The 26153-nt window shown below is 41.4% G+C and overlaps 1 protein-coding gene across 1 annotated transcript; it reads right to left on the reverse strand.

The window, feature by feature from the left end:
• Positions 1-1613: 1613 nt before the first annotated feature.
• On the reverse strand, positions 1614-23501 carry ANKEF1 (ankyrin repeat and EF-hand domain containing 1). Its single transcript, XM_081943710.1, has 10 exons — positions 23369-23501; positions 19670-20056; positions 19321-19520; positions 17274-17423; positions 15452-15575; positions 12800-13625; positions 10676-10902; positions 8489-8715; positions 7565-7708; positions 1614-6619 (listed from the first exon to the last, which is right to left on the reverse strand). The coding sequence occupies exons 2-10, from the start codon at positions 20013-20015 to the stop codon at positions 6458-6460; spliced, it is 2406 nt and encodes an 801-aa protein (XP_081799836.1). The 5' UTR covers positions 20016-20056; positions 23369-23501; the 3' UTR covers positions 1614-6457.
• Positions 23502-26153: the final 2652 nt, after the last annotated feature.

The raw sequence follows: 26153 nt of genomic DNA on the forward strand, positions 1-26153 counted from the left end.
AATGTGGTGGTGCTATTGGAGGAGGAGGAGGAGGAGGAGGAGGAGGAGGAGGAGGAGGAGGAGGAGGAGGAGGAGGAGGAGGAGGAGGCAGCAGCAGTTATTCTAGTGGCGGCGGGGGCTTTGGGGGTTCACTTCAGCCGCAGTGCCAGGCACAAGCGGCTAGGACTGGCTGCCCACAAAGGACCTCCCCAGGCTTGCTTTGCTGAACATGGGGCGACTGACAATAGTTTGAGCTGGCACGATTGGCACAAACTACCATCAGTCGCCTCGCTCTCATCAAAATAAGTCCGGGGAGGTCCTTTGCGGGCGGCCAGTTCTAGCTGCCTGCAAAGGACCTCCCCAGCTTCCGGAGCCTGTGACAGTAGAAATCATTGCACAGCAGTTGCAAACTGCTGTGCGGTGTTTTCTTGCCACATGCGCGGCCGCGCACCTTACCAAAAATCGGGACTTTTTAAAAATGCCGTGGGACGCGGGACAAATTATTAAAAATCGGGACTGTCCCACCAAAAGCAGGACGTCTGGTCACCTTAAACACCGAAAGTGCACGGAATGCTGTTACCTTCCCACCAAAGGTGGACCCTATTTTTTCTACTTGCATTTTTACTTGCTTTTGAACTGCTAGGTTGGCAGAGGCTGGGACGAGTAACGGGAGCTCACTCTGTTACGCAGCTCTAGGGATTCGAACCACCAAATTGCTGACCTTTCTGATTGACAAGCTCAGTGACTTAGCCACTGAGCCACCACATCCCTCCCCAAATATAAATACATATAAAAAGAAAAAAAATAGAAACTCCCACTAATGTTTAAAGGTTCATTTTTAAATTTCAAATATAAATGGCCAATCAGCTTCTGGGTGCACTTTATAGCTTTTATATAAAGCTCTTTTTGAGGATTGCTATAGAAAGACTGGAACAGCCTTGAAACAAGAGCATGTTCATATTACAGAGAGATTCATACTAGGCTCACTCTCTCATTATTACACAAATATCCAAGAGTGCACACAGTATCAGGCAGCATCTCCCAGTTGCCTTCAGATATCAACCCTATCAAAAAATATAAGGTTGCCAGGTTCTGTGCATCAATGCTCAAAATTCATCAGATGATGTTTTCTTGTCTTCAGGCTCAATTCTAAAAGTAGTTTCAACATGCACCTACATTGCCATATTAGATATAAGTATAGCCTCTCTTTATAGAATATATTCTCCTATACCTTCTTAATGCTCCCATTCTTTAAGATTATTATATTTTAGACCTTCTATTGTATTTCTCCCTCCCTCTCTCCCTCCCTCCCTCTCTCTCTCTCCCTCCCTCTCCCTCCCTCTCTCTCTCCATATTTTTTTACCAGTTATATGCTTGTGGTTCTTCCTAATGATTATATCCCATCCCTTTATGCTGCTCTGTGACAAAATACTGATTTAATTTAATTTATATAACCAAGAAAAGAATTAATGGAGAAAGTAATACTGTTCTGTAGCAGTTATATCAGGAACTCAGGTCTTAACAGAATAACAGAATTGGAAGGGACCTTGGAGATCTTCTAGAGTAGACCAATATTCTATCTATTTCTATACGTAGTTTTGAAGAAAATCAAATTCAAGAAACTCTTTCTCTAAAAGGATGTTTTATTGCTCTTGGAGTGGAATTCTCTACAGTGAAGAATGTTACATTTGAATTAAAGACGGACATCATGAAGTTGGTTAATGATAGCCTGCTTATGAGACCCATTTTGCCTGTATCTGAATTAGCAAAGCACTAAAATTATTTTTTTTTAAAGTTGAAGTATCCTTTTAGATGGTAAATATGAATGCTTGGTATATTTTCTTCTCTCTCCTTCTACCACATTAGGAATCACAACTCTGGGCCACCTTCAGCACAGCTGTTACTATCATGCTAAAACTTCACCTTTACTCAATATGTGTTGTATAGCAGAGCATTTTTAACATCTGTGCTTATGAAGCAGTCATCCTTTATTGCTCTACATGTGCGAGGGGGTTTTCTAAGAGATACGTTTTCATTTACTCAGTGTAGCCCTTTCTGGAAAGCTTAGATTTCAGGATTCTTTTTTAAAAAAAAAAAAACCCAGTTTAGCATTAAAGAAATATGTTGTTGGCTTGTGCTCCGAGCTTGGCAATTTGGTTGCAAATGTTTCATCCCCATTAGAGGAGACAACTTCAATGCGCTTTGGATTGTGCTTGTCTTGGGGAGCACTGGCCTTTAAATGCCTTTCTGAATCCTGGTCTATACTCCCCCAGACAAGCACAATCCAAAGCGCACTGAAATGTCCCCTCGAATGGGGACGAAACGTTTGCAACCCAATCGCCAAGCTTGGAGCTCAAACCAACAACATAACCAACCAACCTGAGCTATTAATATTCAAAGACATTTCATTAAAGAAATCTTCTTGAAATCCATATTGCTTTTGGTCCCTTTGTTTTTGTCAGCTATGGACAGCTTGACAACATGCTGACAGCAGGAGAGGGGGATGAGTTGAGATGTGTGACAAGTCAGTGCAATTCCACTTGCGCAATGGAACATCACATGAATAAAACAACAGAGAAGGACTTTAAAAAGAAAAGTCCAGTCATTTGGTCACATCTATTACTAGAAGGTAGCACTACCCACTGTCATTCATATCTCTAGTAATGTAAATGACTGTTCACTTAATTAACAGCAGACCAGAGAGCTGGATACACTGGGTCTTGACCCAAATGTGATCCACTATTTTCTCAGTTAAAGTCCAAGACTTTCTAAGCTGCTGTGTTGTAGTCTATCACAAATGAATGTTGACAATCCATCTCTGAGCTTTTACTTTTATTCTCATTGTGGCAGCTCTCTCATATACCAGAGAGCTCCTCGAGGGTGGAAGAACTCAACCCAAAATCTAGAAAATACATGAAGAACCACCAATTTCTTTTGTAAAATAGGTTTTTTTTAAAGTGCGCTAAAAGTTCATTTCTGATTTCAATGTTAACATCACCCAATAGTAAAGAAAACACTATTGCATTTTGGTAAGAATTTGTTCTGTCATCCAACCATTTTCCATTTAAGAAAACGTCTGTGGATAACTACTCAAAATAAAACATGAATTCAAATCAGTTTGTCAACCTTTAAAAAATACCAAAAATATACCTCTGTTCTTTTTCATTATACCTCAATACCTTTGGTTTCTTTAAGTATTCTTATATTACAGTTCTCCCTAATCTGATGCCTTCCAAAGGAACCACAACTCTCAAGGACTGAGGGGGCCATACATATGGAAATTATAATTGAGGATTTCTGGAGAAATCCAAAAGGAAGAAGATAATACTATAATTATTTTCATGTTGATAAATTTCCTACGGTTGAATAAGAATTCTCAAGAAAGCACATAGTACTCTATGTACAACTTCCCCATGATGTTAAAAAATATGATGACTCTATCAAGGAGACTACAGTTATCTGCTCCCAACAAAATTCGACTCCAATTTTTAAAATTTGTGGCCTTGGACTATTCCTAATGATTTAAAAATGACAGGCTATAGCCGGGATGGCGAACCAATGGCACACAAGCCGTCGGCCAGCTCAGCTCCACCACACATATGCCTCCTGGCCAGCTGATTTTTGGGTCTCTGCCATGCATGCGGGAGATGCACATGCATGCGCGTGGGGTCTGGGTCATATGTGCATGCATGGGGGGCATGGGGTGTGTGGCACTCCCCCCCCCCTGCAGTCCGTTTTTGCTCCCAGGAGACTGCATGGAGGCCTGCTGCACCTGAAACAGGACGCGGGGGTGTCACACACGCATGTGCGGGGGCAGGGAAAGCATGGTGTCACATGCGCGTGCGCAGGGGGGTGGGGCACAGGTGGGTGGGTATCACACATGCATTATGACTGTCGCACACATGCACATGCTTTCAACATGCGAGGACATAAAGGTTAGCCATTACTGGGCTATAGGAATGAAAGGAAAAAGATGTTACAATGGATATACAAATGAACCCAGATGATGTCTTAATAATTAAAAGGGATATACAGGAAGACTTTGAGTTACAACCATGCATTTTGAGGCTATTCAAAGTTACAATGGCACTGGGGGGAAAAAGACTTGAGTTATTACCGTTTTTCATACTTATCCCCCTTGCAGCACCCCTATGGTCACGTGATCAAAATTCGAGCACTTGGCAACTGGCATGTATCTATGACAGTTGCATGTCCTGTGGTCATGTGATCATCCTTCAACCTTCCCCGCTGGCTTCTGACAAGCGAAATCAATGGGGGAACTCAGATTCGCTTAACCATCACATGAATCGTTTAACAATGGCAGTGATTTACTTAACCACTGTGGCAAAACAAGGTTGCGAAATGGGGTGCAGCTACTTAACAACCGTCTTGCTTAGCAATGAGAATTTTGGGCTCCATTGTGATTATAAGTTGAGGACTACCTCTACAAATAACAAAGCAAATTAGCCTGGATAACTTTCCTATATTGGATTTAGAAAAGGGATTTGTTAAAGCTTTGAAGAATTTTGTGAGAAGGAATAAAGAAAAAAAATGAAAAGGAATCAAATTCTAGGAGGTGTAATTCAAGGCACTACAGATCAAGATGTTAAAAGCAAAAGGAAAAGTTGATTTATTTGAGCAAGATATCTATTTTAGATATGTTATCTCTGATAACTCTTAATGGACTTTTACTGGTAAATATGGAACAACAAGGCTTTAAGGATGTGTTTACAGATAAGAGATGGGATATGGGAAGAAGGAATATTTGTTATACTATCAAAAAAGGTGATAAATTTCTAAGATTATGTATACTTGTGAAGGGTGAAGTCATTTCTTTATACCTTTCTTTTCTTTTTATTATATTCTTTTTTACTATTTTTGTTTTCCCTTTTCTGCACTTTCTCTTTTCTTTTTTATACTTTTATTTCTTTAATTTTGCATTTGTTTTCATCTTTTTAATTGTAATTTCTAATAAAATTACTACTTTAAAAAAAAAGAATAATTGTTGCAGATGAGAATGGGCATGGGTGAAAGCGAACCGTAGTCATAATAGAGGTTCACAAAATAGGTGCAAAGCAAAGCAAAGGCATTTGAGCTTAAAATAGTTTTGGAATATTGAACAACAGCGAGCAGCAAAGAAGACATTTGGAATATGATTAACATTTTCCTTAGCTTCTCCATAATCATAATTGTTCTGGGTTCTTTCAGCCCAACGCTAAAGATGATTGTTGCAGAAACTTTGCCTTCATTTAGGTTTAGTCCAGGCATGAAATCCTCTTACCTTCGCTCCCGGTTTGGAACCGGGAGCTTGCGGCGCTTCTGCGCATGCACAGAACGTCCGTGATGATGTCTGGTCAAGTGGGCGGAGCCTCCTGTCACCGCCACTACTGGTTTGCCCAAGCCAGGGCGAACTGCAGAATACCACCTCTGGTTTAATCCAGAAGGCAATTTGGGGAGAATGCCCTCATTTTCAGTGAAAATGGTTTCTTCCTTCTCCTTTCCTCTAATGTTGAATTATGATCTCCAGTAATCCTGCCCTTAGCCATGCCATGTGGAACTGCTGAAAGTTGTAATTCAGCAACATTTAGAAAGGTTTAGGGACTCACCCTAGCCAAAAAAAAAATATGTGTGTGTTATTCCTAATCTTAATTTACTTCATTGCCAGTCGCAATTTAAAACACTACAAGCAAGGTGCAGGAAAACACAACACCAATGAAATCATCTCAGTTTGCTGTTGCTTTTACTGATATATCCTGACTGATCCGAAGAATGTGACTATATGCAAATTTTACCTCAGCCACGAAGGGCAATGAAGAACCTTTTGAACGTGAAACTTGTTCCTAAACAACTGAAATCTCCTCCCTCGTAAATCTGTAACAATATATTTGTTTACAACTATCTGGCACAAGGCTGTGGTCAAAATCAATCTCTCTCCTGCATTGTTAAAAGCAAACACCTCCCTGCCCTAAATGTACCTTAACAGAAAAAAAGACCTATCTTGCATTCTTCCAGGGTATGAGTCTCAAGGGAAAATCCAGTGGATTTGCACCAAATCCTTCAGATGCCCTAGATTTGAACTATCAGACACCTTATTCAGTTACTCAGATTTAGAGTACTAGAAATAATTCGCTTCAAGTTTCCACGGTGGGAGTGAATCATTTTTTTCCAAGGAATGGGATGAATTAAGATCTGATTGAACAGGAGAGAGCAATTAGTTGTTTATTGGGGCTAATATATCATCTCAGCCCAATAGGATTCAATGGAACATTTTACAGGAAAAGATGGATTGTTTTCCAATTTTTAGGCACACAAACTCCTCTGGTTTAAGATGCCCTGTGCTGAACCCAAGGAAAATAAAATAAAACTTTCATCATAATTAGAAAAAAAACATGATTTAGGCCTCTCCAAAGCATTTTTCTTGAGAGGGAGGTCCTCTCCCATTCCTTTTTTAAAGATCCATGCAGAAATCACATCGTGATTAATGCAAAGCAGTGCCCTGTTGCATTGTACGGACTTTCTCCATGAAATTCTTCTTAAAAGGCATCATGAAATCATCAAAGTCCACTTCATAAGTAAAACGCTGTCGACGTAGTTCTCTCTTTTTGAGAAGATCTTTTGTGGTTGCTTCAGGACTCCAAGACTTGAAAAAGAAAAGCAGTTCTTAATCAACATACAGCATGATTTATTAAGGAATCATATCGATCTGCTCTGAAAAAAACAAAGTTATTGCGAATGTCCTAGAATGACTTTCTGGAATTCTCAGTCTATTGATATCAAACCTATCATCAAAATATGGTTGGGCGTGTATTTGTCTCATTAACCAATTCCCTAACTGGCAATGTTATCAATAAACAGTAATGAATAATGGTCTGTAAGTTATTTCTACTTCATTATATTCAGTATACTCAAAGCAATAGCAATAGTACTTAAGACTTATATACCACTTCACGGTGCTTTACAGCCCTCCCTAAGTGGTTTACAGAGTTAGTGTATTTGCCCCCAACAATGTGGGTCCTCATTTAAGGTCAAGATTTGGTTTGATAATAATAATTATCTAACTATCCTTTGATCTAGAATAACTTTTCCCAACAAGCCGCCTTAGAGAAAATCAACTATTCTAATGATCAGAAGGATTCCTAACCCTAATCCTATAGAACTAGATGGGAGGAAGATGGAGGTAGGTTAAAAAAAAAGTAAAGATTGTGACAACAACTTTGCAAGTGGAACCCTTGTCTGCTGTATCTACCATATTTATTCTTTGACACACACAACCATCTACCATGGATGCCTCAAGATCTGGAGAGCATTAGGAAATTGTAGTACTACCCTGAGATTGTAATTTTGCAGGCAGCATATTTTTATTATCCCAATGGTTTCATGACAGTATAATTTGTCATTCTTTTGTTAGGATTTTGTCATTTGTTAGGATTTTGAACCACCTGATTTGGAACAAATGGGAAATATAAACTGAACAGGACAAAATGAATACAATGATCTAAATTATGAGCACCCACCAGAAATATATTCCATAAAATTGGGAGATCAGTGAATTATAACTCTAATCCTATTTTATAGTGGTACTTACTCTCTGTGGTGTGAAAGTGATATTAAGTTTCTTTGTAACCCCTCTGGTTATCAGGGAATTCAGATAAACTACATTATCTTTGATGGATTCCTTCTCTTCTTCAAAGAGTGATTTCTCAATAATAGAATCAAGGGGTTGTGGCATCTGAAATACAGAATGTAAATTATATTGGGGTTTTCAAGATTTATGCTGCTAATTTTTTTTTTGTAATTAAAAAGTTAAAGTGACAAAGGCTAGTAGCTTCAATGGCTGGCACTTGAGAAGGATGTTTTAATACTTCTCTTAATTAGCATGAAAAGGGAATAGAAGACCTGTCGCATTTAAAAGATCCTAGGTTCAATCACAGTAATCTCCAGATAAGACTGACAAAAAAAAGCAAGCAATCACCTCCACCCAACTTCAAACTCTTGAGAACAGTTTGACAGACTTCTGGATAGACCAATGGCATTACTGTGAATGAAGCAGCTTCCCATGACCCTCTTCCTTATTTTTTCTCCCTACTGATAATGACACTTCCCTTGTCATGCTATTCTTCAAAAACTCTGTAACAAAACCCAAAGTATTTGCTTTATTGGCATGTAGTCTATTTAAGCTTCCATGGGGCAGAATTTCCGGATTCCCCTGTCCTGCTTTCAAGCAGGGTCACATGCTGAATCCAGCATGCAGAGATCCTTTTCGGTTGTGGTTGTAGGGAGTCAAGCAGAGAATGGACAGAAATTGCATATCGTGATCCTTCCATAATTCAGAAGGATTGCTTCAATGAGATCAAGGGGGGGAGGGAGGGTATTTCTGGTGCACCCCCAATGGAAACCCCATGACATCATAAGAGAGACAGGAGTTCCCCTCCAGTCACCTTTCTCTTAAAGTGATTTTTCAAACATTATGAAAAAGCAAATTTAAGCCAAAGAATCTTGGCTATCACACCTCCTCTTTCACAGACTCCTTTGATTCTTCTTCAGGCTTTGGCTTGGGAGCAACTGGAGCCTGAGCTGATGGAGCAGCAGGAGGAGCTTTAGGCTTGCCCCCTTTTTTTCCTTTCTTCTTATCCCCTTTGACTTCTACGGTTTGTGGCAAGCGGTCCAAGGTATCTTGAATGAAGTGGATCAGTCGGTTGTCTGCATAGGCCCTGGCAATTTCCAGTGAGTTTTGTCCTATTAAATAAAACTTACAGTAAATGTTGGAAGATTCTCAACTTCTCTGTACATAGAACTGAGCAAATACTGCCCTTTGCTGGATCTTTGGCTTAGATTTCAATCAGCTCTTGCTACAACTGTCTCCTCTTTGACCTTCTACTATCATACCATGACCTTCTGAACTCTACTGAAAGTAACCCACCCTTCTGATGACTTGGAGTGGAATCTTTTCCTAAATCCCTATACTGGTTTCTTGTCCACCTGCAATCTAGCATCATTTCTTCCCTCTTACATACAAATCTTCCACTGCCAAAGAATCTTAGCACATCCCTTCCCATGAGATCTAGTCCTTCAGCTTCACCAATCTTAGATTTCTTAACAATGTCCCACGTATTTATATGACTCTGCACCTTCTTCTTTGTTGCTCCTTATCCCTTCTAAAGGCCTCCAGGGGGTCACTTGGCAGCCTTTCTTTTGCCCATCTCCTGATCCCCTTTTGAAACAAAAGACTTCTTATTTTTCAAAATGTCATTTTATTAAAGTGTGGAGGAGAAAAAAGTTGATCACTAGAACACATTTATTGAACTGAGGAGCTCCTGTACTATCACAAGATAGTATTGGTTTTTCAACAAATATGTTTGGATTTCGTATGGATGCAGCACTAAGAAATCAGATTAGATTTCTGATAAGCTTCTACTTCGTCACATCATTGTTTCATTTTCTTTGCATCATCAGAGGTACAAGAGGGGTAATGTTCTATCTGTTGAACTTCAATTATTTAAATTACACTATGTTAATTGATTGTACAGTATTTCATGTTAATATCTCCAGGTTTTCAATAAAATTCTTCTCTATCACATTACAAATTACACTATGCAGGCAACTTTGGAAGAAGCTCTGGAAACTACATATAATGCAGTGGTGGGTTGCAGGTGGTACACTCCGGTACAGGCGTACCGGAGCCTGCCCGGAGCACCAGATACCGTTCCGGTACTGTGCTCCAGAGGGCCCACCGCCTGCCCGAGCTCCTTACCGGTCTTTTAAGTCTTCGGCACTTCCATGCATGCACATGGTGCATACAGCACCTGCACAACGCTCTGCTGAGCAGCTGGAGAGTCGCAGAGGCTCGCAGAGGTGCTAAGAAACATGCGTGCACTGCGCGCATCCATGTGGACGCCACCAAGCCTGCTCCAATCATACCGGTTGGAACGGGATCCAGAACCCACCACTGATGTAATGCATGTAAAAGGATTAATAATTAATTAAAATGAGCGCTGGTACAATGCAGTGGTTAAGTTGCTGGACTAGAAACAGAGAGACGCAAGTGCCATGAAAGCCTGCCGGTGACTTTGTGCAAGTCATTCCCTCTAAGCCTTGATCAGTATCATGCATTGCGACAAGCTGGCTGAAAAATAAAACTTCCATTGCACCATGCATTGATGGCTGCCCTCTAAGAATCGCTGTGAGTAGAGTTTAAAACGAGCAAACGTTACAACCAAGCAAGACAGACGCTAGGAATAACACAACAAGGCAGCTGGTAAAAATCAGCTAGAAAGGAAAAAAAATGAATAAAGCAAAAAGTCAAAACATCTATTTATTCTGTTAATCAATACTTTGAAAACCAATTAACTCCATAATGTTATTTAATAAGGGGGAAACCCCTTCCTTTCACTAGCTGCTTGTTCATCTGCATTTAACAGCCAATAATACATTGAGTAATAATAGCAATAGCACTTAGACATATATACCGCTTCACAGTGCTTTACAGCCCTTTCTAAGCAGTTTACAGAGTCAGCATATTGTCTCCAACAATCTGGGTCCTCATTTTACCCACCTCAGAAGGATGGAAGGCTGAGTCAGCCTTGAGCCTGGTGAGATTTGATCTGCCAAATTGCAGGCAGCCGGCAATCAGCAGTAGTAGCCTGCAGTACTGCATTCTAACCACGTGGCTGATAATTATAATAACGCAAAACTTTACCTCTTCGGTTTGTCTTCTGCGCCTTAGCACCACTGTTGATTAAATACTGCACGGTGTCCAAGCGACTGCTCTCAATACCCCTCATCAATGGGGTTCCATCATTGATTGAAATGGCATCTATTGTGGCACCAGCTTTGACAAGGAGTTCAGCAATGTCTTGCTGTCCTGCATGGCAGGCATGATGGAGAGGAGTCCACATGAAATTGTCTGTGGTATTCACACTTGCCCTGTGCATAGTGAAAATAAAAACTCTGTAAGGCACATTTGTGCTTTTCTAGTTAGTTCTTTGTATTCTTCAACTGATTCTAGGCAAAGGGATCTAGTATTAATGGACTACAGAGATGGCAAAATGCAGTCCTTAACTGAATTCTCTTCCTGTGTTGAAATAATGCCAAAACGCTAATCTCTCAGCATCCCAACTAAATTAACTGAGAAATGGAGAGGGCTTGTTTTTTTCTTTCTTTTGAAAGAATGAATCATTCAGTGAAAGCAACTGGCAGTCGATTTGAGTCTGATTAAAACAACAAAAGTAATGGCACCAAAGGTAAAGAAATGTATTGCGGTATAAACTGCAATTAACTGCATTACAGTACAGCATAATAAATGCTGTGGATTGCAGCCTACTTTAGTCTATGAAACTCTACCAAACTAAATAGCCCAGGAGGGGTCCCAAAGAGATGTGAGCCATGTTGCATACAAAGCTTGAACCCAAATTGGCCCACCTCTTGTATTTGATATTTGCTCAGCCTCTTGTTCTCCCCAACCTTTCTGTCCTGTCTGAAGGGTAGCTATACTCACAGCTCTCTGTGCACGCCATGGCCCTAATAAGGCTGGATTTAAGATCACAGGTAAAATTGTACTTCAACATTCAAGCAAATATGAGTGCACTCCTGTTGGGACCTGCTCACCCAATCTGAAAAGACTGAAGAGCAAAGGGCAAGATATCCATGGAGATTCTCAGTCATCCAGGTCCTGGTTGTCCTGAAGATGCTTTTTCAAAAGGCAACTGGACTTCATTTTTTCCCCTTGAAGACATTTCACTTCTCATCCAAGAAGCTTTTTCAGTTCTGACAGAATGGAGGAGAATGGAAAGATTTATATTCCTTGCTTTTCTAGCCAGTTCTTTTTATTCTTCTTCTAACAACCAGATGACTGCATGGAATATAAATCTTTCCATTCGCCACGATTGAGTCAGAACTGAAGAAGCTTCTTTGGTAAGAAGTGAAATGTTTTGAAGGCAAAAACAAAGTCCCATTGCCTTCTGAAAAAGCAAATCTGAGACAAAGGGCAAGATGAGCAAATTGAAAAGCCATCGAGAGCAGGGCCAATGCATATCGTCTCAGCCTCTTCCTGAATTCAAACCCTCTCCCCTAGAGACAGAAACACAACCAGGACTGAAAAAAGAAGGCCTTTAGTTACTTAGTAGGTTTTGAGGACGAGTTGATTGTTGGATTCATCCTTTGCTACTTACTTAGACAATTACTCTTTAAAACTTATTCATTACCAACTTTCCTTCTTTCTGCTAAATCCTAGATCTTATTTATTTTGCCACATTATTTTAATTCACTTTCAGGGAACAGGAGAACTACTGATCTGGAGGTAGTGTGGAGTTTGATTGCTTTCCCGACGAAGAACATTTTTTCCATAGTTCCCACCACTACAAAGGGATGCTTGGAGAAAAAAGCAATTAGAGACATGACAATAAAGAAATGCAGCAAGCTACTTTGATGGGCACAAATTCAGATGACTTCCAAAATGAACTAAATGGCAAATTTGTCAAGCACAAACAAGAAAAGCAAGTGTGTTCAACAAAATATCACAGCTTTACCAGATGCCATGCCTGTTTCTATCGAACTTTACCCCGCTCCTCTTGCTTTTACATTCTTGGCTTGCCTCCACAACAGTTATGGCCACTGACTAGGATAGCCTTGCAGTTCAATAAGGAACCCAACAAGCTTCAAAATATACTCTATCCAACATTAAATCCACAATGCCCTGGTCATCACATGGTCCTCACCTCACCCTGGAAACCTACCACCAAGCCAACCATGAGGTTTTTTGGGGGGGTGGGCGTGGAATTGTATTCTTGGATTCCTGGCAAGCCCTTTTAAAAAGTTAGCTCACCCCTTTTCAAGAAGGAACTGTACTGCTTCCATGTTGCCACTTGTACAGGCAGCCATCAACGGAGTCTTATAGAAATGGTCTCTGATGTCTACCGGCACCCCTGCCTCGAATGCTTTCTTTATAGATGAAATGTCCCCCTCTTTGGCAAGAAAATTGATGTTGGCATAGTTCTTTGGTGGGTCTTCAATGTACCACCAGGAATCATCCTGCAATGGGTGTTCCGGAGGGTGATCCCGATTAAACCGAGTGCAGTCGGTTACATTTTGATACGTTTCGATCATGTATTCTGGGGGTCCCCCGTCTGTCCGACGAGAGCGAGAGCTCTCTGGAATGACACAGATGGGCATTGGCATGGCAAATTTTCCTTTTTTGCCTTTTGCTTTCTTGGCTTTCTTCTTCTTTGGACCGTAACTCCCAAGGAGGAAAGGCTTCTGCAAGTACCGGCTGCCCTTCAGAAATTCTTCAATGTTAACGCCTGCGCCACGTGTTTTCTCGTGACTGTGAGCTATTGCTTGTAGCTGCTCCAACTCAATAAATGGATACCTTTCCTCAATAACGGATATAAAGTCTTCCTTGGTCACAGTCCCATCGCCTCGATCCAATGCCTCAAATGTTTCACGAAGGCTCGCCTGGTTTTCTCCAGACCAATCGTGCAGCCTGATAGCCCAGGGTGGATTGGGGTCCTTAACTCCAGGTTTAGGTTTGGAAAATTTGGCAAATCGCCGCTCAATTTTACGTATCTCCTTTGCAGCTGCTTTGAACCCCCCTTCTTTAGCAACCTGCCTTGGTAGCTTCTTCTCTAAGTTTCTCCAAGTAGGATCACAACCTACAAATTTAGAAGAAATATGTTGAAAAACAAGTTGTGGTTGGAGATTAGGAATAGTGTGAATCAGTGGTTCTCAACCTGTGGTCCACACGCCCCCTGGGGAGGGCGTGATGTCCCTGCAGGGGTGTGTGCGAAGGCTTGAAGAACTGTTATGATTTAAATCTTGAGTTACGTCTTGGTGGTCTGTGGGCATGGTCTGCCCATGGTCATATGTGTGTGTGTGTGTGTGTGTGTGTGTGTGTGTGTGTGTACATATATACTTATTAGGTTTATACCTGACCATTTTACTTATATTTGCAAAGCAGATTTCAAAAATACACAACATAAAACACGATGTTAACAGCAAAAAATTAACAAAAAATATCTTCATAGAGAGATGTTTTTACAATTGTTCTAAACACTAAGAAATGGGGCTGAACACACTTATCTAAGGGAAAGCAATATAAACCTGAGAGCCATACAGAAGGAGGACCTAACTTTCTGAAAACCCCTGAATCCTAGAGTAGGATTACTCTACTCTGAGTAATCATGTAGGTTCAGCTAGGAAGAGTCAGTCCATTGGATAGTCAGGTCCCAAGTATTTGATGTTTTAAAGATCAATTGTCATCCAGTAGGGATCATTCAGTGGGCAGATCAATTGGTCCCTATATCTTGTACTGGTTAGTTTATCTGCTGCACTTGATACCAAACACAATTTTCAATAGCAGCCTTGCATTCAGATTATTGGTTCAAACTGAACTAAATACAAAATTCAGCCTCACTGCCTAAGCAAGGCCAACTACCAATTGGGACAATCCATGGTCTTTATGGAACACATGAAACTACAAGCCTGCCTTGACTGGGCAACACTGAACACTGAAGTGCTAGAAGACAAGAAGTCTTAGTAGTCCATTACCATCTGATTAGTTCAGGAAGACAAACTGTTGTGCGACAGTTAAATAGTGCACTGATTGCATCCTTACAGCATTTTGGCCGTAGTAACATAGCACCAAACGTTTGGAAGAAGCTTTTGGCCAACGAGATGGAAGATCCATGGACTATGGTTATACTATGTCCCTGCTCTCCCAACTTACTGTATTTTTTGGACTATAAAAGCACCATGATTTTGAGGGGGTAAATTAAAAAAAAGTTTTTGCACTCTGTAGGCCTCCCAAACCCTCTGCGCGCCTCATTTTCTGCAAACAAAGGGGGGCATGGAGAACTTTGGGAGGCTCTTAGAGTGCTCCTGGAGGCTGGGGGGGGGACAAGCAAAACCAGCCCATTTTTTGCAAAAATGGCCCAGTTTTTGAAAAAAAGGGGGACATGCAGAGGCTTTGGGAGACTTATAGAGTGCTCCTGGGGGCTGGGGGGGGCAAAAATTAGCCAAAATGGCAAGTATTTTGCTCTTTTTTGCCCTCCCCAGCCCCCAGGAGTACTTTGCAAGCCTCCCAAACTCTCTGCACATCCATTTTTGCAAAGGGGGCAGGGTTTCAGTAGGCCACAAATGTTGTATTCAGTGTATAAGACGCATCCAGATTTTCAGCCTCTTTTGGGGGAGGGGAACTGTGTCTTATGTGCTGAAAAATACGGTAATCTACATCATGACACTTTGGAGATATAAATACATACTTGGTTTGTACTTTCATTCAGGATTTAGCCTTGGATAATAATATTTTATAAGTAATGTACCTGGAATTGAGTTCCCATCTTTGTGGATTATATCACAGTTGGAAAGAAGAAAGGCCAGCCAATGGCCCTTTTGTATAAGCAACAATGAATTCAAAGATCAGATACTGTATCTGAAACTCTACATTTACTTTAGAGGCTCTCCAACATTTACAATTTACCTCTTTGACCGATAAACTTGCAGCACTCGGCAAAACCTCCAGCAGCAGCATAATGAAGTGGCGTATTTCCATTCATGGCTATAAGGCCCACATCTCCATTGTACGAAGAAATAATCCTCAGAATCTGGGGAAGCAAGCCCATGCTATTACACGCAAAAGCAAAAATGTGGACACTAATAGCATCCATCAAACTAAGCAAATACAGACGACGTCACTGAAACAATTTAAAAACAACCACCGTCACTATAACATGAAATAATAGTGATTAAAATGGGTGACTGTATATTGGCACGCAAGCAAAGTTCCTACATGGTAATCCTTCTACAGAAGGAGAATGGTTTTTTGTTTGTTTTATCTTTTAGATCAAAACCGTATTTTCACATTTGTTCTCCTTTTTTATAAGAGGGTAAGTTTGATCTTCTGGGCTCTGGGGGCTGCAAAAATAGAAGCATAGATGGGGTATGAGAGACCTACCTTGCTTGCCTTAAGAGAAGTTCTTCATTAAATGGATATTTGCACTGTCTGCATGAGCTGAGAGAAGCAAAGACACTGATTTCCAAAGCTCTTATTCTTATTCCAACCAAACATCTTTGAATTCTTTGAATAGCTTTGAATTAAAATGATCACCTCTTTTAGAACTTAAACTCCAAGTCTGTTAAATCCCATGAGAACTTTGCCTGCCAGACATCTAATTTCCAATAAGTTACTGCATGAATGTGAACCTGTCTCTGCAAATAGGCTTTCTTCTTAGTTACTTGGGGAGCTTTGCAGATTTAAACTTGTGTGGATTTAAACTTTGCAGATTTAAACGTGTGCAGATTTAAACTTGTGTGGCCCTAGAGCCAATGGAAATTGCAAAGCTCTATTTTAAGAGCAAGCAACCAGTTCAACTGAACTTGCTGGATATAAATCGGCCAGGATGCTATTTATCTTAACACATGTTTAGGAGGTGAGGAAGGGTAAGTAGCAGCAATAGGGAATGCTGAGGCCCAAACTGATATAAAGGTATAAAGTTGGCTCCTCCCCACGCCTCACAACTGTTCCGCTTTGAGTTGAAAGTCACTGATCTAAGCAAACTTAAAACAGGAAGGCAAGCAGGTGAGGTTTTCCTGGGGGATTCATTTGGGGCAAATCCCTGGCATAGCAACTTCAAATCTTAATGAAGAGAATCCTCAGAGTGGAGGCTTCTGAACCAAGCAGCCGGAAATATTTAAACATTTAAACAGATACACTTCTCAGCCAAGACTGCGGAAGAGAAATCGATTTAACAGGATGACAGAATGACAAACAAAAACCCTGAGCAGTTATTCTCCATCACGTTTTCTTCCTTCTTCCATCAAATGTGATTCTGGAAGTGCATTAGCATAGCACAGGGATGAAATTTTTTGTCTCTTCTGCTACCAGGAGGAGGAAAAACTACCAAATGGTAGCAAAAGACATTCCTTCAGCAGCAGCAGCACCCACTGATGTAAGTGGGTCAAACGTAAGGTCTTAAAATGTTGTGTGCATTTGTAAATCACATTTATGGAGACAATTGGGGAAATTCAATTCAGAACTGCCATTTCTTGGCAGCAACTTTGCTACATGCAGTCCTTCCCCAGTTCAAATCCTTTTATCCATTTCTGGGCCTATAATCCCTTTCACATTTCCCCCGCTACTCTATGAAACCCCCTCTTTTTAGGACAGCCTCCCCATATTACCAACCCATAGAAAAACCAAGTATTCCAGAATTCCCTTTCTAGTGACAGCTGATTATTAATAATTAACCAAGAGAGATCCTTGGTTGGGTACCTTTGCTTCTGACAGCATCAAGAAAGAATACCTCAAAAAACCCTCCTTTGGCAGCAAAATGGGCAGCATGGTGTCGCTCGTTGTCAAAAACATTAACATTCCCACCTCTCTCCAGGATACCCCGGACCACCTCTAAAACCCCTTCTCTTGCTGCTTCCATCAAGGCAGTGCGGCCTGTTGCCTGCAAATCAGAGAGACGTGATTATAGATTTTTCCCGAATTTCAAAGGAGACAGAAAAGCAAGCAAGCTTCTATTTACTAAAACCATTTGCAGAGATTCAGAATTGCCCAAAGAAAGAGTCAGCTTGTTTTTCTCCTCTGGTCTGTAAAAAAAAAAGGCTACATTTTGACCTGGATCAATTGCTACCCAGCTACAAGCTGGGATCCTAGCAGGAAATGTATCATATCTATAGGAACTTTATTTACCTTGGATAAAGGTTTCTCAATTGGTTAAGTCCAGGAGACCAAGCTGCATAGACACATTTAGTCTATGACTATGATGGCAAACCTATGGCATGCGTGCCACAGGTGGCACGCAGAGCCCTCTCTGCTGGCGCGTGCGCCATTGCCCCATGTCAGATCTCCGTGGTGCTTCTTTCATGAGCTTCTGTTTTCCAGAAAATGATGAAACAGAACCTCATAAAGAAAAAGATCTTACCTCTTGCCGCACTGCTGGTATTGGAATGCCCTGCCTCCCACCAGCCAACTGGTCTTAAGGTCTCTGCTGTGCAAGCATGTTAGTGTGTTCCTGTACATGTTCACGCATGTTCATGCATGTCTACACACACACCTTTCAGTTTGGGCATGTGGGCGCAGTTTGGGCACTCTGTGTCTATTCTGCCTCAAGTGTTGTAGGCTTGCTTGGGGCATGCAGTTAACTCCATGCTTAGGAATCTCTTTCAGTTCAAGTTTATTATCAGGCATTCTTAATAGCAAAACTTACAGTTCAGTGTTAAGATACTTCTGACTTTCCATAATCTGTCCCATTACGTGGTGTAAAAAGATGATGATTTTGCTCCCATGTTGAGCGGAGACACAAACATTTCTCTGGTTCACAAAGGCATTTAAAATGACCTGCTATAACCTCTGCACGCAGGCAGAATGCCCCAGTGACGAATCAGAAACACAGATGTGATCACATGTCATGGGACTACATTTCCCATAAGGCAGTCTCTGCCTACATTTCCCAGGAGGTACTTTCTTAAAGGAGACAGCTCCTAATTCCTACACTAGCTATATACTGCTGGGGCAGCAGAGTGTCTAAAACAATGGTTCTCAACCTTCCCAATGCCACGATCCTTTAATACAGTTCCTCATGTTGTGGTGACCCCCAACCATAAAACTGGTGTCTCGGTTCCTAAGACCATCAAAAATATGTGTTTTCTGATGGTTTTAGGTGACCCCTGTGAAAGGGTCGTTCAACCCCCAAAGGGGTCCCGACCCACAGGTTGAGAACCACTGGTCTAAAAGGTTTGCCATCACTGGTCTATGATATTTTTCAAATGAAAATGGCCTTTATCTTTACAATAGCCTTCTCTTTGATGTATTTGTTTCCCAAATGCTAAGCAATTGATTCTGCTTTACACATGGGAACATTATAAGCAGGGATGTTTACATTGCACATATTTGCAATGTAAAATGGCAGCAGTCCTGAATTCTACCACTGCCCTTTGCACAAAATGATTCCGAATGTGTTACTATTTCATTCTAAGCACTCGACTTAAGGTGTGGAATACCAAGAATGACATTAAGAGTTTTGCATCATGTAGAATAGTTAGGGCATGATTGGGACCTGCGCACGAGTATGAGCAAGAGCATTTCTTGCTTTGTTTTCTAGGATACACTGATGTGTTTAGGGAAGCCTATATTGGACGAACTATTGCCCTCTGGGTGGGAAAACTGGGGCTAACTTTTATAAGATAGAGCCTGCCACATGCTCCTTTTTAAAGACATGTTTTTAAAGAAATCTAGCCTCCAGTTAATGAGTTCCTCTTTCAGTCAGTCCAACAGACTGAACAAAACGGCTTTATGCCAGAAGTGTCCAAGGTGTCTGCGTAAAATATTAAGAATGCTCTTACTGGGTTTGTTGCATTGGGATCTGCTCCTCTTTCCAAAAATGTCATGCATATGTCTTTGATCTCGTGGGCTTGCTCACAGGCTTGTACGAAAACTGGCTTCCCCTCAAAAGTGCAGTTGTTAACGTCCGCTCCAAATTCGAGGACCATCTGAACACAGCGGAAGTGCCGTTTGGTGGGCAGAATGCAATAAAACAGCACTCCTGGAAAGAGCACACAGCACTACGGCTTAACAAGTAAATGCCCACCACGCTGAACACAGCTACCAACCACTAAGGGAATTGAAACATTCAGTCGGGTCTTCCTGAAAACTCGCCCGCCCCAACCAAAAAAGACACGCGGTTCGTCTTACCTTTTCCTTCTGCATCCACTATCATCATATCTGCCTCAGCCTGGACTAGCACATCCAAGGCCAAGTCATGGCCAAGTTCTGCCGCTTTCATCGCGGGGGTGCGCCCCATTCGATCTTGGACATCGGGGTGAGCGCCAAGCTCTAAAAGAAAGTTGCACATGTCAACGTCATTGGCCACACAAGCCAAGTGAAGGGCGCTGTCTCCATTTTCTGGCTCAGTGAAATTGATGAGTTCAGGGTATCCAAGCTTGGTGAGCTTTTCAATCTGTTTCTTGTCCTTCTGGCGAACACACTGAAGGACTTTGTAGATCTGGAGATTTTCAAGCCTCTTGTCAGCCAGAGACATTTTCAATATCCCGAGGAAAACTCTCCCCTTAAAGAAGGATCCTGAGCAAAAAGAAAAAAAGGAGAAAAAAAAACAGTAAGAGAAAGGGGGAATCAGACCACTCTAAATTCTTCAAGTTTTGGGTTTATGGTCCTTTTGGTAGCTAACAACACCTGTGATGGGCAATTTGCATTTAGTGGATTCAGAATGGAGTATGGGTTGTGTAAGGATTTGGATTCAAAGAAAAAAAAAAGATGCTTTGGAGTATGCGGGACTGCTCAAGTCAACAATGCTTTAAAGCAGCTGCATCTTTTCCCGAGGTCACAAAACCTCCCTATAGAGTTGTAGTCTTTTTCCAGGAAAACATACTTTTTAATTTAAAGAGTTGCTAATAGATGTTAATTGTGCACCCACACACATTCTGAAGCATCTTTTTCCCTCTGAACTAGAAGCACTGCTCAGCCCCATGAAAGGTTCAAGAAATGGGTTTACATCCTTCCCCAGATATTGTCCTGACATCTCCTTCCCTCCTGTGGCATACAAGGATGCAACAAAAGAAAAGTGAGATTGAGATAAACCAGTTCCCTTTTTTTGTTAACTTTTATATCCCCCAGTTCTGGTGTCAGCAAAGATCAAAGGCACCAAGGCACTGTCCAAGGTTTACTGGAGCCCTGTGGGGTTGCTATGTTCTCATTGGATTTATCAATTAAATAAGAATGCATTGCTTTCATGGCTAGAAAGAAAAAAGCTTTGCCATGCATTTAGTCTCATTTAGAGCCTCGTAATAATACAGCAATAGCAATAGCGCTTAGAGTTATACCACTTCATAGCCCTCTCTGAGCGGTTTACAAAGTTAGCATATTGCCCCCAACCATCGGGGTCCTCATTTTATCAACCTTGGAGGGCTGAAAGGCTGAGTGAGTCCTGTCAGGAGAAGGTACAGTACCATTTATATGTATGCTAAAGTCAACCTAACAAAATAAGGATAAAGCTCAAGTAACGCTATGGAATTTTGCTAAATAAAAGATTGCAGAACAAGGCTTTCCAACAAATAAACACTACATGTGGAAATAAGGATGGATGTGAGAAAGGCTGGGTGGCAGATCAGATTTTGTCTCCAAAAGATTTATTGTTGATGTTTACAAAAGCATGGATGCACATGTTTGTCTATCTTAAAGCAGGTGTAATATTTTTCCTTGTGCTGCTGTAATGCTTCCTAATTTCCTCGTCGATTTTAGTGCCATAGCTCTACAGTATCTTAAACTGTGATGGCACTTAACTATTTCTGAAACACTTTTGCCTCGTACATGTTTGCAAAGTCTTTACAGTACTCCCAATTCATTTGTCATGCTCAGAAAAAAAAGGTTATTTTGCACATCTTCCGTGCACTGGCTAGCCAAATGGTCTCACATAGATACTATGAATTAATAATATATTCTTTCCTACTCCCATGCTGTGGAAACCAGGAATCTGACAGCATATGGTATCCCATGCTATAGCTCAAGTCAGTTAGCCAATAGTCGCTACTGTAACTATCACTTTTACTTTTTATTGACATCACAGAATGTAATATATTCTGAAAGAGCAGAAAGATGGAGAGAAAACATAATTCAAACAAGGCACCTTATCCATCATAGCGCAGCAATACTATAGATATTACCAGATGGTTTCCATTTCCAAGGTTTATTTTGTTTCCCAGTCCAATTCCTATTAGCATCTTACCTTATTTTCATGGACCAATCCTCTGCCCCCTTACCAGATGTGTATATTTTCAAACTGTAAATTTTTGTGGAAGGGAGTAATAACTAAGTTTTATAAAGGTTATACCAATCAATTCCCAGACCTCCAAATCTGAGTTCCTATCTTGTTACAAAAATGATGACATTTTGGTGGGCTTGTTACTGTTTTCAATCTAACACATTCTACTCATTAAAAAAAACCAGCTTAACCATTCACATAACTTATATAAGTAGGAATTCAAACCAGAGAAAGATTCGGAGAGAAGCTTAAGAAGGCATGGACATGGCTCAAATACCCAGGAAAAGTTAAATATACTCAGATTTTTGGAATAATCACTGATGTCGAGACAACCACTTCTGGGGAAAAAAATTCAGTCTGTCCCTTAGTCTTTCATTTCCTAGCTACATTAGGAAATAAACGATCTGAGACCACTGATCAAGCTACTAGGTAACAAATGATGTAATCACGTTGTTTTCAATGCCTGTTGTCATGCGGGCTTCAACAGTTCCAAATAAGTGGAATGTAGAATGCAGCTCTGGAGATTCCAAAGCCTTTTTGCCATTCCACAACTTAGAACCCAGGGAAACAAAACAAAGGCATCTAAATAAATTCAGATGCATACATGCCCATTCATCCCAGGCATGTCAACTCAACCCACCAAGCAAGCTTGTTTAAAAGTCCAACATCGTAAACAAAGCTTTCATAAGATGGGGCAAGCATCGCAAACAGTTTCATGCTCACTTACATGTTGCTGCCCAGGCAGGCCTGTTCATACAACAATGCCCGAGAATGCCTGCATTTGTCCACATTTCCAGCTTGTATCAGAAAACTGAGTAGGACCTTGGGAGATTTTAAAAGGATGAAGCAGGATGTGTTTTTGTGAACAAGAGTTCACTCGCTAGCTGAATACAGAGCACAGAATAACAAAGTTGGAAGGGACCTTGGAGGTCTTCTAGTCCAAGCACCCAAAGGCCAGACAAGGAATAATGGATGGAAGCTGATCAAGGAGAGATTCCGCCTGGAAATAAGGAGATTTTTTTTTTTACAGTGAGAGCAATCAACCAGTGGAACAGCTTTGCCTTCAGAAGTTGTGGGAGCTTCATCACTGGAAGCTTTCAAGAAGAGACTCTGGACTGCCATCTGTCAGAAATGGTGTAGGGTCTCCTGCTTGGGCAGAGGGTTGGACTAGATGACCTACAAGGTCCCTTCCAACTCTGTTAATCTGTTAAACTCCCTGCTTAAGCAGGGAACCCAATACCATTTCCGACAAATGCTTGTCCAATCTCTTCTTTAAAGCTTCCAGGGTTGGAGCATCCACAACTTCTGGAGGCAAGTTCCACTGATTAATTGCTATCCGCTATCTGAACCCAGTTTTTTTCCATACAAAAGCTATGGACCAAAATCAATCCTTCACCAATAGAGGAGACATTCATAGACATATCTACCGTTAGCACCCACTTGATGGTCTCCTCATCCCCACCTCATGTCAAGACGTTGTCCAGACACCTCAGGAGGAGCCCTGCTGGAGAAGGTTGGATGACATCATCTAAGTTTAACGGCCATTGTTTCCCCGTTTTGTTGTCCTCCTCTTTCTCCTCTTGCATTTCGTTCAACCTGCTCCCAAGCCAGCTTACCTGCAACCTTGCCGATGCTCCAGGAGAGCAGGACGACTCGCCGTAGCGCATGACTTCTTCCAAAGACCCCGCGCGGGCTGCAGCTTGGAAAGCCAAGGCTGTTTCCCGGCGCCGGCGCCGGCAGCGGGAACAACCGGAGCCACGCAACCCGGAGGATTCAGGCGAAAAGGAGATTGTTAGCCAGGAGCTCCTATAGCAACAACCGTGGAAGAAAGCAGGCGCGCCGGCACATGCGTAACAATGGTAGCCAGATCCAGCCCTGCCGACGACCTCCGGGGTGCTGAGCTGAATTCATCCCACCCCGCGATCATGAGGGGATGGGGGGGGGGGAGCGAGGGAAATGAATCCTTCACCCGCGTGGAAGGGCGGCGTGAGCTCAGGGCGACGGGGGTCTTTGGACTGCGGCTCGCCATCGAAGTCTTTTGCTTCTCTCAGCGTAGGGCTGAAGGTTGAAAAACCTCAAACTACAATTGCTGGTAGGGACCACGGTATAAAATGTGGAGGTCTCTCTCTCTCTCCCTCTCCCTCTCTCTCTCTCTCTCTCTCTCTCTCTCTCTCTCTCTCTCTCTCTCTCTCACTCTCTCTCTCTCTCTCTCTCTCTCTCTTTGTAATCAATGCGAAGAAGAACGGGATCAAAGACATGCTCATCCCCGCTCATGTCTCCTCGGGTGACCAAAAACAAAGAGGGCAAACGTTTAAAAATGCGTTTCGGTGCTCCAGCAAAATTAATTGGAAACGTGCATGAGATGCATGCCGAATGGATTCAATTGTTGTTGAATCGATGTAAACTCTCTATAAATTACTGCAGCCAATTAGATTCCAGCCTGCATAAGAGGGGATAGGAGAGGAGAAAAAGAACGGGTCACCCCCCCCCCCCCCAAGTATTCTGATATTAATTAAGGAGAGTCAAATCACTGGGAGTTTTCCCTTGTGTAATTTGAACATATCGTTTTTTTAAGATTGTTGCAGTAGCTGGGTGCATATTTCAGAACTCTCAAGGAATCTCCAGGCTCCTAATGGGGTTTTAGGATGTGATGTCTGAACAAGTCTGCAGTTAGTTTTTGGATCACTGACTTGGCTCCTGTGTCGTGTAACCTCACAATGTCTCAGAAGTTGGAACAATAGTCTACAATGATATTTCCTTTGCCGACGAAGAGACTTCTGTCAGTCTTTCCCCATGGTCTTGTGGGACTTTCCCGTGGTTTAAGGTCATCTGTGATATCGCAAAGGTGCTTTTTCAAGAGGCAACTGGAATTTCTGGTTTTTCTTTGAAGATGGTTGAAGAACTGAAGAAATTTCTTAGGTGAGAAGCAAAATGTCTTCAAAGAAAAACCGGGAAGTCCAGTTGCCTTTTGAAAAAGCATCTTTGGGACAACCATGACCTGGATGACGGAGAATCTCCACAGACATTTAGCTATGTCTCCTGTGATACTTATCACAAGAAGAGCATTTCTGACTTTTTTCCATGTTTGCTTTCAACTATGTTGTCCTTCAAAGTCAGCAAACATACCTACAACAAGCTCACTGCAAGCCTCAATCAATTTGTGATGTATGTTTTTCCATCAGTCTTTTGTATAGTAAGTGAGGCTGGAATAGCATGTACCTTCAGATTAAAACAACTTTAAAGAACTCAGGATCCTTCTTTAAACTAAAGACATGCTTCAGCACCTGCAAGCACTTGGGTTTATTTGCTGACCAACCTTACTGTAACTTGAGAAGAAGGATTGCCTCCCACTTTCAGTAACCAGCCATTATTGTTTTTTTAAAAAAAAACTGGTTTGAATTACCTAATTTCTATCAAAAGATCACCCTGCAGCAAAACAAAAAACAAAAAAACCCCAACCCTGTTGTAATAATTTCAGTTTATTATGTATTTTGTCAAATTAAGCACAAATATCAGTGGATGCCATTTTCGCCACTTATAAAGGTATCAGTTACCACTGCTGTTTTTTATACGGAGCCTTGGTATATGCGTGCCTTGGTTAAATAAGCATGGAAGAGTTTACTTACAAACTTATTTTAAAAACAACACTGAAAAATTAACTGGAAGAGTTTTGAAGCATTTAAAAGAAGTCACCGTTATAGTTAAAATAGAGACATGATCCGCTTGATAAAGGTCTTCATTTGGAAAGCTGGAATTGGATTAGTGTTATTGCAGATAGATGATTTAATGCAAAACAATTTATCTTCTGAATTGTGGGAGGAGACACACCACATTCATAAGTTGGCCACATGCTTTAGAGTGACTTCAAAGGACTCACCCGTTGTACAGAAACTACTAGTTCCAAAATACCTTGCCAGCTAGGAATTCCAAGAACCGAAGTCCCTACAAATCTGGAGGAGACCAGATTGACAAGCAATTATTTTACAGCAGTATTTCTCAACCGTAAGAGAGATGGATTTCAACTCCCAGAATTTTGGAAGTCCGCCTTTCTTAAAGTTGGCACGGTTGAGAAACACTGTTGCAGAGGGTTCCTGTTGGACAAGTTTGAATTGCTTTCAACAATGGAAAGACAACCTTTGTGGATCCTTGAATTGCTGGCTTTTTAGAAGCTCAGCCTCTCACAATCTGATCTACAAGTTATTGATTGGCAAAAAGTTGCTCCCCTTTCTCCAATGATGACTTTTTGCCAGGAAAGGCCAGGTTTCTAGAATATTTCTGAAGAATGAGGAGGTTGGAGTCTCATTAGCATTTGGATGAGAAATCCTAAGGAAATACCAGGACTTCTGAGCTGAAAAGTCATAAAAGATATTTTCATGTTAAAGACAAGTTGTATCCATAAAA

The sequence above is a fragment of the Natrix helvetica genome (genome assembly GCF_964273705.1).
Source record: "Natrix helvetica genome assembly, chromosome: 2".
Lineage (NCBI taxonomy): Eukaryota > Metazoa > Chordata > Lepidosauria > Squamata > Natricidae > Natrix > Natrix helvetica.

What these genes read in the sequence shown, in the direction of transcription:
- ANKEF1 (XM_081943710.1), bottom strand. Translation starts at nt 20,015, where the DNA reads ATGTCTCTGGCTGACAAGAGGCTTGAAAATCTCCAGATCTACAAAGTC. An exon ending in AGTGGATGCAGAAGGAAAAG is followed by an intron (nt 19,521 to 19,669) that starts GTAAGACGAACC and finishes TGCTCTTTCCAG; the next exon opens with GAGTGCTGTTTTATTGCATT. An exon ending in CCAAAGGAGGGTTTTTTGAG is followed by an intron (nt 15,576 to 17,273) that starts GTATTCTTTCTT and finishes TTGCTTCCCCAG; the next exon opens with ATTCTGAGGATTATTTCTTC.